Source organism: Sinohyriopsis cumingii, unplaced genomic scaffold (genome assembly GCF_028554795.1).
Source record: "Sinohyriopsis cumingii isolate HCF-2022 unplaced genomic scaffold, ASM2855479v2 utg001050l, whole genome shotgun sequence".
In the NCBI taxonomy this organism is placed as follows: Eukaryota; Metazoa; Mollusca; class Bivalvia; order Unionida; family Unionidae; genus Sinohyriopsis; species Sinohyriopsis cumingii.
The window spans coordinates 86,251-104,072 of record NW_028315955.1 but is presented as its reverse complement, the minus strand read 5'-3'; the positions used below and the strand labels follow the sequence as shown (position 1 = coordinate 104,072).

Here is a 17,822-nt window from a genome sequence, read left to right as displayed (position 1 = left end):
TTAGAGCGTTTAGATTCCCTACTGGAGAACGATTATCTCTGGGCAGAAAGTACATTTATTGCGTCCGAAAAAAAAAACAGGGTGCAAAAACAGGCTGCCATGTTACGGCTTTTATCAAAATTGATTCAACATATTCCGTGGAAGGAAATCAATGACACTATTCAAACAGTGGAAGATTACCAATACTTATTACGACAACTGTGTCCATTCAATTGGGGTCGCCGTCTGGTGTGTGTCTTAGTGATTTGTTTTCTGGGATTTCATTTACCAGCCGATTTCTTGTGGACTCTTTACGAACAGTCTTTACGAACAGTACTTACCACCTAATCAACATGAAAGTGTTCCGTTAAATGGCCACGAGAGACTCATTTTGCTCAAAGCTTTGCGTTTTCACCTAGATACTTCTCACGGGAAAAAAAGATTCGTCAACTTTTAGGTACCGAAGATGTGTATGACGATGTGTGTGTAGCTTGTGACTTACACCCTCATTGGACAGATGTATGTGACTGGAAAAATTGGGGTTTTGAGGCTTGGACTAAAGAAGTAGCCCATTATGCTTGAGAGTTGTGATCCAACATTTCAACCACCTAGGAAAAAAGTCACTTTTAAACCTGTGTTAGTGACAGTGCCAGAAGAACCCGTCACCGAGGACAATTCCTTCCTTCAGGACAGGACTGTCATGGACATTCCCGAAATACAATTCGGGAGGACACTTGTGTGACATTAACCCTTTGGCTTTTATGTATTTTAGTCTTTCGTCTTTATTTTTGAAAAATCAATAAACGTGTCCTGTAAAAGCATATAAACTCTTGTCTTGTCTGTCTTCGGGTCACAAGTGACATTCCTTGCATTATGGCTACCTCTGCTGTCTCTGCTCCCTCTTCCTCCACTGTCAAAGTCATCGACGAAGACTTAGATCGTGCCAGTTGGGAGGCTTTGTATCTTCGCCATCCCTTTAACATGCTCATTGCTGGACCTAGCGGTTCAGGCAAAACCGAATTTGCCAAACGTTTGATCGAACATAAACATCATTTGTTCGATCGTCCACCTCAACGAATCGTGCGGTGTTACAAAGAGTGGCAATCGGCGTACAGTCACTTGCGAGAAAGTCAAGGCGATTCCATCGTGTTTGTGGAAGGCATTCCTAACCAAGACGACGGAATCGTGTCTGACCACCGTCAAACCCATCTGGTCATTTTCGATGACATGTTAGGAGAAGACGAAGAAGAAATTTAGCTTTGATTTACGCGCAAAGGGCATCATCGTAATGCCAGTGTCATTTACATTACTCAAATTTGTTTCAACAAAGTAAAGCCCATCGTACCATCAGTCTCAATGCTCATTACGTAGTTTGTTTAAAAGCCCTAGAGATAAATCGCAAGTGCAAGTCTTAGACAAACAGTTAGGAACGCCTTGGCTAACTCATGCATACGTCGATGCCACTCCAACTCCACACGCCTATTTACTCGTCGATTTGAAACCGACTAACCCCGATTATTTGCGATTTCGTACCCATTTGTTTCACCACTGGTGTCAAGACGGAGGGCCTGTCCTGTACATGTCTCCGTCATCAACTGAACCAACTCAACTTAACCAAAACAAAATCTATAAAAACCTCAGACACTTTGCGTCTGTCTCACACAGCGTCAACATGACCTCCCTTCAGTCTCATCTTCCCGTCAAATTGAATCTTGCCTTGCATGGCACCAGGCGTGAAAAAAATCCACAAATGCGTGCTCGTGTCTTAGATGCAAGTCTTAAAGAAGTCTTACGATGGTTTACGGTGACACCACGTCAATTACTGCAAGGCATCATTCAGATTCTTCATCAAACCAAACGCTTTTTTGATAGAAACAAAGTAGCTTTGACGAAAATGACCGATCCCTGCATCGACACTGAAACCAAAAAGCAAATCATTTTGAAACCTAGAGGGAGCGGTACTCTAGGAGGTGTCATCATTCGATCTCTCTTAAAATGGGATGCTAATGCTCCCAAAGTTTCTCGCCAGGAAAAAGTCATTCCCAAAAAAGCCAAACGAATCCCCAAGAATAAAAAGAGCAACGGTGTCAAGACCATGTCATGAACCCAGAAAAAGAAAATCCCACAAAAAATAAACAGAGAAGTCACCAGAAAATGAAAAGCCCACAGAAAACAGTTTCTACTCGCAAGAGAGGCACTTCAGCCAGGACGCAACCTTACATTCGCAAACCAAGACCAGCAACGACGGTGACCGCGTCTCCGGTAGCCTCAGGTTCATCCACTTCTCCGTTGATGACACCATGGTAAGCCCATGTCTCCAAGAACTTCTCCAGTGGTGACACGCTCCTCCTCTTAACTGCAGTGTCAGCTGCTCACAAAATACCTGCTCCCAAAATCAAAGTCCAAGAGAGATCGGGCATGTTACAGAGTTTACTGGATTTGTCCAAGCAAGACCTGACTCGATTTAGTCCGTTGTGAAGCCCTCCACCACGCGTGATGCCTGTCATCAAGTTGATACGACGTAAAGACAATCAGTGGCGATGCGTTCCAGTATAAAAAAGGTCTGAGAAAAGCATGGGTATCAGTGTTTTGTGCTCATGAAGACCAAAAGATGTCACCCCCAGAAAACATCCCTCTTCTAAACCCATAGGAAAGGACTGCCTCCTCGTTTAGTCAAACATGGGGACATGTTGGCTGTCCTGTCCAAAGCTTCTCCACCCATGCGAGAAAAACCCATTCAAACAGCCGCAAAAGATGACATCGATATCGTGTGCGAATGTTGTTTGAACGTCTTGAAAGGTACGATCCCTTTGTCAAAACACCAGAAACAATGCTTATGCAAACATCGTCGCGTTCTTCGCCAAAGGGTTCAAAAGAAAATCCCCATTCGTCAAACGAAGAAGATGCTGGTCCAGTTTGGAGGAAGTTTTCCTCTATTGTTAGGACCTTTGCTGAAAGGAGTATTGGAAACCATGTTGGTAGGACTCGTGGGAGCAAGATAGAAAGGACCTCTGGAGTACCGAGATCTCAGACGTGACCCTTGACATCGAATGGAAGGACGAAAACTATCTTTAGTGCCTTACAAACGATGAATGGAATGCCATCGTTGGCAAGAACAACGGACCCTGCATTTGCCTCCCAATCCCAATTTGAGCAAGATGTCCCAGTTCCAACACAAACTGCAGTCGTTGATGGATCGCCACGATTTGTCCGAAACAGAAAAATCACAAAAGTACATTCAACTCTTGCAACGAAACTCTTTCACCAGAAAGTTTTAGACGAAACAGCTCTACCCACTCTGAAAGATTTTAAGACCTTGATGAAAAGTTTATCCGCCACACCACTACCTCCACCACTACCATCCCCAGGGGTTATGAAAGACGTCACTGCAGGAAAGCCCGAGGAAGAAAACATACGAGAAGTTTTTGTCTCATTGATGTCTTTTCCAAATTTGCCTGGGTCGTGCCCTTGACTACCAAATCGAGCAGCGAGTTAGTACGAGCCCTGCAACAGTGGTCGTCACCCTCTTCGATGGCAAACTAACAAAGGCACCGAATTTCTTAACCAAGCTTTCCAAAAAGAATTAAAGAAACGTGACATTCTTTTTTTCACCAGCGAGAATCCCGAAACCAAAGTCAGCATCGTGGAACGTTTCCAACGCACTTTGAAAGAACGCATGCGCCAGTATTTTACGCATCACCACACTCTCAAGTATTTTGACATCTTTTCGCACCTGTTCAAGCGAACAACCAATCTTACCATCGAATCATTCGAAGTACACCCCAAGATGTGACTCCCGACAACGAGGTGCTGGTTTCTGATCGACTGTTTGGTACGTCCCCGACGGTGGCTGTCCCCAAGAAAAGTGGAGTGTTGGCCGTAGGAGATTGGGTGCGCATTGGCAAAACCAAACGCACTTATGACAAAAGTCACTTACCTAACTGGACCACCGAATTGTTTCATGTCACTGGACGAGTGCATGGCCGTCATCCAGCCGTCTATAAATGGGAAGACATGAACAGAGAAGTGTTAAAAGGAACCTTTTACTTACCCGAGTTACAACGTGTCACCAAAAACGAAGACGACGTGTACGACATCGAAAGCATTCTAGAGCGCAGAACCCGTAAAGTGGGAACAAGACGTGTTAAAGAAGTCAAAGTGCGTTCGAAAGGATATCCTCCAAGTTTTGATTCTTCGATCGACGCTTCGGAAGTCATCGACTATAAAAAGAAGTAACAATCATGCCCTTCCACACAGACTCAGCTACTGCTACCACTGCAGTGACAACTCCTTCACTGAATTCTTCTCTGCAAGATCTACAAAAACAACCCTTGTGGTTGTGGTGTGAAGAACGTGTGCCTAAAACGCAAATCGTCTTTTTCTGCCAAATCTGTGTGGTGTATTGTGTCATCGGTGCGGCCATTGCCAATTTGAGTTTGCAACAGGGAGACAAACAATTGTGAAGCATTTTATTGAGCAGTAGCATCGGTTACCTTCTTCCCAATCCATCCCTGAAATTCTTCTCGAACGTCAACAACGGGAATTTTTCGTCCAGTGTTAGTCCGACTCCAACAACAACAACCCCATTTTGGGCGGAGACACTCCTCTGACTTTCAGTAACCCCTCGGACAGCCACAGAACTCTGGAGTTATGAACAACCATAACCAATTTTACTTAACCTTACCCAGTGACAGTTCCATGGAGGTGTTTCCCAACAACACGTTGTGTTGTTACACGGCCAAATTACCTCGGGCCATCCACTTAGATCACGAAGCCCATTGGGAAGTGGCTTTGGTGGAAATCATTCACCCGACACAAATCAAAAACATCACTGAAAAGCAAAACACTTTCCAGGTTGAAATCCTGAATGCCCAATTTCAAGAAGAAATAAATAAAATCGGGTTTTTAGGAGACACAAGACCAGCAAGTAATCCTACCTTCAGTATCTACACATTGAAAATTCCTTCAGGTTAGTATGTTAGTGGTGAACATTTGGTGGACACTATTGCGAACAGGTTCGACTTGGCCTTTGGCAAAGCCCTGATCAGAGCCAAAAGAAGTGTGAAGATTGAGTACCATAAAGTGGCTCATCGCCTCATGATCAAATTTCAGGATACGGACATATTGTCCCTCAGGTTTAATGGTAGTTTGTTTGAAATTTTGGGTGGACATCCACAGATGGTAGCAAAAAATTTGAACTTCAAGATCAACAGTAATATGGATTTTTACAGGGCTTTTGGAAGCCCGGTAGAACTGAACGAAGGACTGAATTTGATCTTTGTGTACTTCGATGTGGTGGAGTATAAGGTGGTGGGACACACCTCCGTACCGTTACTGCGTGTCATTCCTTTCAAAGTGGATAGTACCACGACCAATGACCAAGAATGTGCAAACACCTATCACGTACACCGTAAATTTGTACATCCTCACTATTTTCCCGTCAGTCAGTCGTATTTTGACACTGTCAACATTGCTATAAAGGAGATCTGGGACAATATATTCCATTCTCCAAAGGGAAAGTCACGGTGAAACTCCATTTTCGTTCAGTGGCTCCGGTGTTGAAACCGATTTTGACACGAGGATTGCACGCCTTGAAAGATAGCGCATTGACACAAGGCATTTTTTGTTGTTGTGAGGTTTAACGCCATTTTTCATCACACGATAGGCTAAACATGGCGGCCAGTATTAATGGTTGAGGAAGAACCCGGGAAAACGGCGGAAAGAACCACCGACGCACGATAAGCTACTGGCAAGCTTTCTCGGTGGCTCCGGTGTTGAAACCGACGGTTACACGAGAATTGCATGCCTTGAAAGATGCCGCATTGACACACGGTAAAGAATTTCTCCAAAATGTCATCATCGACAAACAAAACCCTAAAGAAACATTCTTGATGGCAGACAAAAATGTCTTGCTGCAAACGGGTAAAGACATTTTGGGCCTACGAGAAGCATCTATAAATGCCCTGAACCCTACCGAGTCAGGCATTCCTGCTTCCCTGACGTCACAGGAAGGACAAGGCACAAAGAGACGACGAAGAAAACACCCCTTCACAAGTCTTCTCACTTTTAAAGCTAGAAAGACAAAGAAAAGAAGAACTGCTCGAGACTTAGACGCTTTTGATTATTAAATATTAGAAAAAGAAATGATGCACCGAGAGTATTGCGCCTGTTCTAAGTCGGAACTGGATCTGTTTGCCATGCCACCCACCATGATGACGATGCAAGAATCCTAATGGGTCGAATTTCATCCCATCTCCTCTTTGACAGCTTCAGCTCCCGTCGAGTTTGAAATCAAAGGACAACCTGAAGATTACATAGATCTGAACAGTAGTTACTTGTATTTGAGTCAAAGTGAACGATACGCATGGTAGCGATCAAGATGCCGATGAGCCAGTAGCTCCTGTGAACAATTTCATGCATTCCTTGTTTAGCGAAGTGGACTTGTACTTGAACAACAAACTGGTCAGCAGCAGCATGGATACTTACCCATATCGAGCGAACATGGAAAATCTCTTGACGTCCGGAAAAAAGCCAAAAACATTCATCTGGATGCTTGCGTGGTATGGAAACTTGACACAGCGGGCAAGTTCGATGAGGTGGCACATAAAGATAGCAGCAGTAAGGGATTTGACGCACGTCAAAAGGAAATGGCTGGAAGATGAAGTGTAGAACGGATTGATCGCTTACATTTGGACATGTGGTTACAAGAGAAGTATTTGCTGAACGACGTAGATATTCCCCTGAGACTGAATTGCAACAGTACCACTTTCCATTTGATGGCTGGTGCAAATGGTTACAAAACCTACATCGAGGAAGCCAGATTCTACGTGCGACGTGTGGAAATGTTACCAAAAGTGGGAAACGACATCAGTTACACTTTGAGCAGAACGACCATTAAGTATCCGATACGTCGCGTGGAAGTGAAAACTTTCACCATTGGCACTGGACTCAGATCCAAGATCGAAGATCATTTGTTCTAAGGACAGTTACCCAAGCGATTATTCATTGGTATCGTGAGCAATGCAGTCTTCATCGGAGTCCACAATCAAAATCCTTTCCAGTTTAAGCACTACGACGTGTCCAAGATCGAAGTCAGTCGAGATGGCAAAACATTGTGTACCAGACCCTTCAAACCTGACTTTAGTGTGAAGATGAATTACTTGAGGTCGTACTTATCCCTGCACGATGCCACGTGACAGTTAGGAAGCACCACCAATTATGGTATTACGTACGACGACTATGCAGGAGGCTAAGCTTTGTGGGCTTTTGATTTCACTCCAGACCATGGTAGCGACGAGGGACATTTCCACCCTATAAAATCTGGCCAGATTCGAGTGGAACTTCAGTTTGCTAAACCTCTACCTGAGACGGTGAACGTCCTCCTGTATGCCGAATTCGATAATAGCATGGAAATCGACAGTTTGAGAGAAGTCATTCTAGACTACTAGAAGCCATGGAAAACTGTTATCCCTTTTGACATAATGGAGAACCTTTTTACATGGAATGTGAGGAGACAATGGAAGGAGAACTCCAAGACAAAGACGAAAAGGACATCGTGATAAAGTCGAGATGGCCATGACAAGAACAACATTTAGTCTCCTGTTTTGCCAAACAATTCGCAGACAAAATTACGGAATTGATTAAGAAAGATTGCTACTGATGTCAAAACGATCATCCCAGTCAAATTCAACACGATAAATGTCTGATGCTGAGTCATGAAGAAAAATTGGAAGAGTATCTGGAAGAAGACATCTCGGATGAAGCCGTGTTGGATCACTGGTATAGTCTTACGTGGACATTCTTGCCCTCGACTCTAGAGATCAATCACATCGAAGCTCTCTTGGCTCAGAACACAGAGACAAAATGAAGAAACGGTTACTTATCAGACAAATTTCAAGAGGAAGTCCGGATTTAATTGATCACTTATCATCACCTGTGAAGAAAAACAAGAAAAAGAAAAACGACACAAACATGGATACCTGGAAACTTTATTACCTTTTGAACCACAGTTCGTACACTGCTTCTTGGAATCCATTCGTGTGCGCTAAAGATGAACTACCTCATCGCAAACCTCAAGACCATCAAGCTTATGTGATCAACCCGGACTACAGTCATCTCCCAGGAACCTACTGGATAGCTGTCTACTTTCCTCAAGAAGGATGTGTGAAGTATTTTGATTCGTATGGATTTCCCCCTTTGGAAGACGATATCATTGACTTTATGAGAAGAAATGCTCAGACCACAAGATTCAATAATGTGAAATTACAAGGCACAGATTCATTGGTGTGTGGACAATATTGTGTGTATTGTCTTCATCAACCCAGTCTTGGATAATCTTTAGAACATTTAGTTCTTTATTTTGATCGTCATTGTTCAAGAAAAGATGAGAAAGTAGATCGATGGTTTTGTGACCATTATGGTTATCTTTTGTCTCTAGCTAGGAAACGTAGTGTATATCAATGGCCCAATGACTTGCAACAGTGGAAATCTCAATTTAATTCACTACGTTGTCAAGAATGTCCATAATAGATAGTTAATGTTTTTTTTAAATGTTTATTGTTGAATTGAATGGTTAATTTTTTTAAAAAAATTTAATTGTTAGTTGTGAGTTATTTGAATAAAAATGTTGTGTTTTGAAAAAAATGCGTTTGCCGTTTGTTTTCCATGGGTATCATGAACCATGCTCTTTGACTTTTCTATATCCCTCACATCAAACTATTTTAGCGTTCCGTGTAGGGATGTTTTCGATCGCATCCGCGCTTTAACCATAAAAGCGGAGAAGTCACCAGTCTGACCATCCATTGTCGACTCATCCTTCGACGAAGATGTGCTCAAGATTAGCAAAGCTGAACGAAGCTTACGTGAATTTGCATCGTGTCAGGCAAAGCCTGATACCGAGCCTGAAGAGATAGAGAATGTCAAAATGTTACAAATCACTGAAGACCTGATAGTAGAGCTCTTCAGAGAGGAAATTAACAGCAAAAAAGAAGAATGGACAGATAAGTACACACTTCAGAAACAGCAAAGAGAACAGAGAGAGCAGCAGCAGCAGCAGCAGCAGCAGGAACCTGACAGAAGCTTTGTCGACTGCCGTGTCGACACCAAAGAGTTCTCCTTCTCTTTCCGAAGAAGCAGACCCTATCTTGTGGGAAAGCCTGTCACCAGACGAGGTCGCAATCTTAGATTATAAAAGATTGCCATAGCTCCTCGTTCACAAAAAACAGCCCTTTTCAGGGCTACAAAATACTCTAGAAAAGAAATGCTCATTCCATGGCCTATGACATGTTAGTCAGTTAGAAAAATTAGAAGTGCGTCTATAAGCACATTATTTCTTTATCTTGGTTAGAAAGTGTGACTCTAAGTCCTTTATTTCCGTCGCTTGTCAAACATTTTAGATGAGTGTTTGTTAATAAAAAGTGAGTGAGTGTTTCTTTTAGGTCCGCGCGTTTTTAGTGATAATATGGGTAATGTAAGCGTTGGTATCAGAGGTTGTTTTCCTTCACGTCCGTGCTTAACGTGTTTATATGAAACGCTCATCAGTCTGGCTACCCATTGTCAACGAGGGTACTTAAAGAAGATGAGTAGCAGAATCGCCAAACTGATCGAACTTCAAATGCATCTGGAGTACGTACGAAGGCTGTTGGATGAGCTGGCCATGGAGGCGATAGAAGAGGAAGCCAGGATAGAGGAGGAGGAGGAGAAGAGGAAAAAGAAAGAAGAGGAAAAAAAGAAAAGAATTATTTTGCCCCACCTTATCATGAGACAAAAAGGTGAAGTAAAGCCCATGGTGAGGACGCCTCCACAGGTAGCACCAGCACCAGCAAGACACCCACAACCACAGCCACAGCCACAGCAACAATAACAACAACAATAACAACAACCACTAGAGCGCCCACAGGAGGCAATGAAACCAGTTCATACTCGAGTATGGCAAAGAAGGCAAAGAAGGCAGAGGGAACAACAAGTGTTCACTATTCTCCAAACGGAGGAGTGGGATAGTGAAGTCGCCCAACCCGCCCATGCGCTCCCAGCCACAAGAGTTAATTGGGAAGGAGATTGGAGCAGACGATGCGTGTGCGATGCTCGGCCTGGAAGATGCAGTCATTAACCAGGTGCATTTGAAGTTAAAAAACAGCCCTTTTCAGGGCTAACCAAAGCTCTAGAAAAGAGACTATTCAAGTTGCCAAATGTATGAGTGTGGAGCAGTGGGATTATAAACACTCAATCCTTTAATAATGTGTGTGTGTGTTTGTATTAACTCACGTACGTTTGTGTGGATGGTAGATTATTTGGGTTTGTAAGCACTCACGTACGTTTGTGTGGATAGTAGCTTATTGGGTGTTGTAAGCGCTCACGTACGTGTGTGTAGATAGTAGAGTGTGTAGTGTTTTAACCTTCCCTATTGTGCGGATGGTATGTTTGGGTTTTGCTTTTGCTTCTTCTCGCGTGTGGATAGTATATTATGGTTATGCTTTTTGCTTCTTTGCATGTGTGGATAGTATATTTCGGTTTGATTTTGCTCCATCGCATGTGTGGATAGTATATCTTGGTTATGTAGTTTTGCTTCTTCGCGTGTGTGGATAGTAGATTTGGGGTTTGATTTAGCTTATTTGCGTGTGTGGATAGTAGATTTTGGGCTTAATTTTGCTTCTTCGCGTGTGTGGATAGTAGATTTTGGGTTTAATTTTGCTTCTTCGCGTGTGTGGATAGTATATTTTGGGTTTGTTTTTTGCTCCTCTCCGTGTGTGGATAGTATATATGGGTTTGATTTGCTTCTTCGCGTATGTGGATAGTATAATTGTGGTTAGTTATTTGTCTCCTCACCTCTGTGTGGATAGTAGATAACATGAAAAGAGAAAAAAAGGGATGTTTTCCATCACGTCCGTGTTTTACACACACAAACTCAAAGCGTTCTTCATTCGCGCCATTCTACGGAATAACCGAAAGAACAAGATGGCAGCAGCTTCAGGTCTGTTCACAACTTGAAGGAGATTTACTATTGGATGATAGAAGCTGAATATCAAGTGGAAAGAATTGAAGGAGAATGGAGGATAAGAAACAGCCTTGACTTTGCTAACAAACTAAAAGTAGCCAGGGAGAAGATAGAGGAGTTAATAGAAGAAGAAGTGAAGCAGTTGAGATGATTGATTAATCCACCCTATGTCAGAGTGGGAACGTTAAAACAGATTCTGGATAACGTTATCGAAGTAAGGTGGGTTCTTTTTGAAGATATGGTGCAATGGTGAGAGTGGCCATTTGTCAAAATGGGTCTGGACAAGCTCAAGAAAGCTGAAGAACGTATGAGAAAGGTGATGAAGGTAGTTGTCAAGAAGATCAAAGAAAAATGGAGTAAATAAAGGAACGACAAGGAAAACTTAAAGAAGAAAGAGGCCTTTGACGAACTGAATAACAATTGGATCAGGATACAAGAGAAAGTTAGAGCCATGGACCATCCCGAATGGATGTCAGAGAAAGAGATAAAGAAGAAGAAGAAAGGAATGATGGAGAAAGTCAGAAGACGGTTAAAGAATTTAAGAAAATAGAAGAACCCAAAGGCCCGTTTCAGGGCCACTCATAGGTCTCGAAAAGTAATGAATTTCTTGCCTCCCCAATAAAAATAAATATTGTATAAGTATTTGTCTCTTGTCTGTGTTATCTCTGTACACCCCGCTCTTTCGTCAGTACTGTGACGTCACCTTCCCCTAGTTGCCGTGACGTCAGACGCTATACAAACTCCTTGTCCGTAAACATACCCAATATTCCCATGTTCAATTCCCTTGAGGCTATACAGTCCCACGATATATTCCCATGTTAAATTCCCCTTGAATTTATAGTGCCGGGACCTGTTTAGAGGCTACAGTGTCCAGGGTGGGGGTCTGTAATGCTAATTCCCATTGAGGCTAGGGTATCCCACTTCACTACTGATGTCTAATATACGAATAACATTAATTTATATCCGTTTCAATACGACGCGTGGTGAGAATCATTTCAGTGGATGTTTAATATACCAATAACATTAATTTATATCCGTTTCAATGCAACAGGGTGGAGAGGATCATTTCAGTGGATGTTGAATATACGAATAACATTAATTTATATCCGTTTCAGTGCTACAGTGTGGAGAGGTTCATTTCAGTGGATGTTTAATATACGAGTTGGAATCAGAAGAGGTAGTGAAAAGATTTGTTGCCAAGATGAGCATGATTAACAAATACTTGATCTTCTTTGACCCATACAAGGATATAATGTGGGGATGCTATGAACTTGACGCTCTGTCGCAAATTATTGATAACAGGTAACTAACTATTAAGACAATTTAATTTGATGCTTAATGTTTACATCTTAGAAGTAAATGACTGGATGAATAATGATTAAGAGAGAGAGAGAGAGAGAGAGAGAGAGAGAGAGAGAGAGAGAGAGAGAGAGAAATCATGGAAAACGTGAATATATCAGCGACCGAAGGACATAATTATGTCAGCTTTGTACAATACGTTTTTCTTTATCTGTTTTAATTCAAACAGAACAAGTAAGTGTACCAGTATCCACCTGATGAGCGACACTTTTGATAACTATATGAAAAACACAAGGTGAATAACTGGAAAAGAATTAATGTTCACACACGATTTTATTTTTATTTTGCTAGTTGCGTTTACAGTACAGCAGTTGAAATCATTTTAGCTGTCGTTCAAAAGTGGAGGTCTTTTTCAGTGAGTTATTGCAACGTTTTATGTTTAGATCTATTGAGAAGTTACGAACTACTTAATGCCAAACTTCTACATGTCAAATATTTATGTTGTCTTCAACGGATGACATGACCTCACGTGATTTGTGATGTTGCACTGTTGTCACGAGTCTAGAACACTGGCTTTTACGTATCTTTATGTTTTAGTGCTGGCGGTGTAATGAAGTTTAGCTAACATTTGTACTATTATAAGACCGGTTGAATTTGAAATGCTTCGCACAATCTTGTAAGAGAAACATAAAATTACCAATAACCCCATCCTATTTACTTCCAGTTCGCATTATCCAGTATGGGGTTTACTTCTTATCTTATTCTATAAACCAATCTTCACTGACTGCATGAAACAAAAACAATATATTCGTTAATGTCATATAAGTTATAAGTTCAGTCACTGAACATTTGCACTATTCTTGTTTGAAAACTATTTATATCAGTTAATACGTCAAAATCTAATTTCCATGGACTTTGTACTCAAGCATTTTGAATTCGTCGTCAATAGCGCTCCATACAGTTGCCCTACATCTGAGTTGGCGCTAGTGGAAGGGATCTTGTACATTCTGCTATCCAGTGTACAGCTTTTGAGGTTGAAGTTATTTAGGTCCTCTAAACAGTTTGGAGCAGGATACTTGTCGTTCTTCCCAATGAGCGCTTCAATCCGCCATCTAAGTTTTCAACTTCAGTTCTTTTTTTTTACATAATCTCAGTATCAGCGGGTGTTCTAACACTATGACCAAAGAGCTGCAAGCGTCTTAACCTGATAGTATCTGTGACCACCGGTGGCATCCACTAGCCTCTTATCTGTGCATTCGTGTTTGTGAAGCGGACGATGCTGCTGAGGCGCTTATTATCAAATACATTAAGCTTCTTAACAACAATCCAAAGATCCAAGTACCAGTGCAGCTAAAATGGTTTCCGTGTGATAGTTGTGAAGCCATATTACATCATAAATTTTCATACTCAATTCCAGCAGAAGCAGATGATGATGGTCTCCCATATTTGTGCTTTGCTGGCCTGGAATAATCCTGGAAATTTCCGTTGCAGTGTAGTTCTCTGAACTAAATGTTTTGTGAATTTTATTTTTCTTGAATCTGCTTATATGATTAAAAGGCAGGGATGAATAAGAATGCATTGTTTATTTACTGCTAAGTATTTACGAAACACTGACTATAATTCTAAATTAAATATTTCTTGCAAGTTATGATGCAGGTATCTAAGGACAACTTGTTATCGGTCCCAGGTGCTTGTTCCTTATGATCATTTAATTACCAATTAACATCCGGTTGTTTAACTACTTTTGTTTTCCTTCTTCAATTCATGTAATGTAAACAATATTTATAGTATTGTGAAATAAATCTTTTTTTGCTTCAACAAACTTTCTCTCCATCACTTGTGATGTTCATTAAAAGCAACTACGGTGTCATCAAAGCAATGCTTGAATTAAGACATTGCCGCGCTAATTTTTGTGCGAAGAAATAACTGAACAGGTTTAGTTTAGTTACAGACAGCTTAACAAAGTCAAAGCATCAAAATGTTTTTTTTTCTCCAATCATTCTTAATTTTACGGACCCCTAGCAAAAACAGATTGAACGTTTCACGTGGCTAGATTGGAGTTCTGCATGGTCACCCTTTACGAGGTCAATTATTTTTGCTGATCAGATATACTTAAAACTATTTTAAAGAACTATTTATTTTCTTATCAAATGTTCCATTTTGAAGGCTCTGTGAGATTTCAGAGTAAAATCAGAAGAATCTAAATATAACGTCAACAACTGGTCCCCAACCAGGACTTCATATAAAACGATTATATTCCAATAACGGTTACGAATGACTACTTATAGAGAGAGTTTTCGCATGCTCGCCACCACACACATGCAACATAACAACTCCATTTATGTAATCACATTATGTGACGTCACTACAAAGTTGGCATGAATAGGATTCATTGACTTGCAACTTTAGATGGGCTGGAGCTTTCGAAATTATTAAATTGCAGATCATAAAATACATTTTTGAAACAGTTTAACCCTGTATTTTGGCTTTTATTTGAATGACGGTGCACAAGATAACAGTGTTAGTGTATTTTGTTTGATTTATTGAATATAATACATAAGATATTAACTTTGTATTTGCGTGGACTTTTGACGGATGCCAGAAAGAATTAGTTCAAATAAATATTTTTATTGCGGGACAAATTTCATCAGCATATGTGTATTCACCTCACAAAATATCGATCATTCTCATATTATTTGTTCACAGGTGTGGTAGGAAGGTTCTATTTTTTTTACCACAGACTGACAATTTCACCAATGCAAACATGGAATTTGCGCTCCAGTACGCCAAGCAAAAAGATCCTGGTGAGTAACAACAACAGCATTAGCAGCAACAATGTCATCATATTACTATGCTACCATGATCACATACTTTGTCATCAGCTTCACTACTGCTACTACTACTCCTACTACTACTGCTACTACTATTACTACTACTGCTACTACTACTACTGCCACTACTACTACTTCTAATAATAATAATAATAATAATAATAATAACAATGATAATAATAAGAGTACACATGGCGGGCGAATGCACTTGCAGATTTCTATGTAACCACCATTTGGTGAGTGGCTATTGATAGTTCTAGGACAGTTCTACAATTTGCAATAATTAAATCATTTACAATAAATAAAAATGAAAAGAGGACAAGTGATAAAATTGAATTTAATTAATCAAATCAAATTCCAGTAATTAACTAGCTAATGACTCCAACAATTCCAGTAATTCAAGTAATTGATTAGTAATTAACTAGTTAATGACTCTTTTGCATTCCTTTAAAACTAAATCATTTAAGATTTGTGTATCGCCATTTCGTGTAGGATATTCACACAAAAAACCAGGAAACACCAGAAACAAAAAAAAAAACGAGCACTGGTAAATTTAATTTTTGTGCATCACCATATACAGTAGGGAAACACGACGGTTTCTGCAATATTGGTAAATTTAAAATAGCACGACCTTCAACTATGTACACTAAATTATCTCATTGCGAAAATGTATGTATTCTTCAGCAAAATTGGTAAGCTAGCACAATGAACAACACAGCAGGAGAGCAAAGATAGCTTTGGACGGAAAGTCAGCGTGAACCCAATTTATCCTAAAAAAAAATAGAGATGTCGAAGAAGGATTACAGTGTGTCCAAAAAGATAATAAATTAATGCTCAACACATATTTGGATGAATGCAAAAGGTTTTTTTTTTGGGGGGGTGATGTAATAACTTAGTGAGTTTAACATAAAAGCAATGTTTTCGATATCAAACGTTTGCTGTATTTGGATGCAAGTTGGATGTCTGAAACCGATGTCAAAATTAGTTGTTATGAAATAAATTTCAAGCTGATGAAGATGTTGATTTCAAATCATAAAATTTATCCTGCAATGTTTAATAAAAGATGCTAATTAACGGATTCAATTTGATGACCATATCATTGAAATAAGGAGTTTACACAGATCGGTGTTAAGTTAAATTTACAGTACAATTTAATAATCTAATAAAGTTTACAAGGTACGAATACAAAAATTCGACAAACGAAGAGATAGCGTTTATGAAAAACAAAGTTTTTAATTAAATGCGCACATGGCGACATGGTATATGAAGTAGTTGATTTTGAATCAAATACTGGAATGTTAAAATTTCATAAATTTGAAGAATAAAAGAAACATTTGCAAAGTGCTTAAAATACAAGTGCATGATTTAAACAGTCATCCTATTAGCTAATGATAACGCATAAAGATCATATGTTAGTCATAAAATATTTTCTGGATATTCTATACCGTTATAAATGGCTGAAAAACAAAACTATCGAATGCATATTTATTACGATCGAAAAAGTCAAATTTCTTACGTATGTATTAATCAGCAAGGGGAAAACATTAAACTGAAGAAGAAGAAAATAAAGTACAATTAATTCAGATAGTGACTAACTGGACAGCGTATGTATATATTAAACCAAAAAGCAAGAAAATGATTTCTTTACAGAAAGGTATATATAAGTCTCATGGGTGAACAATGGTCAGCAGATTTTATAGATATTTATAGATATGCAAACATATGAAATATATAACGACGGATACAAATACAATTTGACATTGAGAGTGGTTTTCTCGCAATACATTTTGGCTTGAAATGTAAATATTCGAATGGAATATGACATATATGACACTTTCAAATACCTCCTTAAATAACGAAATCCCGAAACGGTACAGTTTGTTGTGGGAAAAGCATGGTATAATTTCAACTTTATAGACATGAGAACATTTATTGTGGAAAGGTTTAACATAACTCAGAAGACGATAATTCGCTAAATCATTTGTGGTTATTGGGTTGTAAGTTGCTGACATGGTTGGATGCTGTTGTTCAATTGCTTGACTTTGTTCACTCTTCAATGATAAATCGAGCATCTTTTGCAACGAGATATTGTAATACCAGTAAGAAAACGAAAACGAAACGCAAAACAGCTAAATCACCACTTATCAAATCATACATTTTCCTGTTTGACATTGTTTTGTTTCTCGCTCGAGTTATAATTTCAAAAGTGGGAAAGAGATTGGACAATCTTTAACATTTTAATGTATTTTTTATTTTAACGTTCAGCTTTGGCTTGTTAAATTCCTGTAAACGGTTTACAGAATATCTTCCAAGTTAAACCCGACGTGGATATTATGGCTTTTGTTAAGTTTCTGTTTCCGGATCTTCGCTAACCTCGTTTTCATCCTACTTTTTGCCTTCTTCACTTTCCATTTATTTGACAATGGAATATGGTAACTAAAGAAACGCGCAATTTTAGAATGTAAAATTCCTAATATTAAGATGACTTAAAATATTTCCACTAGCGAAATAAATTGAAATCAAATTCGGTATATGAATCAGATAGAAAGGAGTGTTGTGCTAGATGTATATAAATAAAATACATAAATCTATTCAACAAAGCATTTCCATATTGCAATATTTGATGAAAAAAGTTACAGAAACAAGGGGAAAGGAGAAAATGTCAACAAGTGTGAAACAAAAAGTTGATGAGACAAAGATACCCAAGTATATGAATTTTT

At 39.6% G+C, this 17,822-nt stretch overlaps 1 protein-coding gene across 2 annotated transcripts in view; it reads left to right on the top strand.

Moving 5' to 3' along the window:
• LOC149772879 (uncharacterized) overlaps positions 1-17,822 on the top strand; it is a 103,550-nt gene that overhangs the window by 44,317 nt on the left and 41,411 nt on the right. For both annotated transcript variants that reach the window (XM_089947162.1, XM_089947161.1), the window contains exons 4-5: positions 12,088-12,274; positions 14,978-15,075. In XM_089947162.1, coding sequence (XP_089803288.1) covers positions 12,088-12,274; positions 14,978-15,075 — 285 coding nt within the window. The remainder of the gene's footprint in view (positions 1-12,087; positions 12,275-14,977; positions 15,076-17,822) is intronic.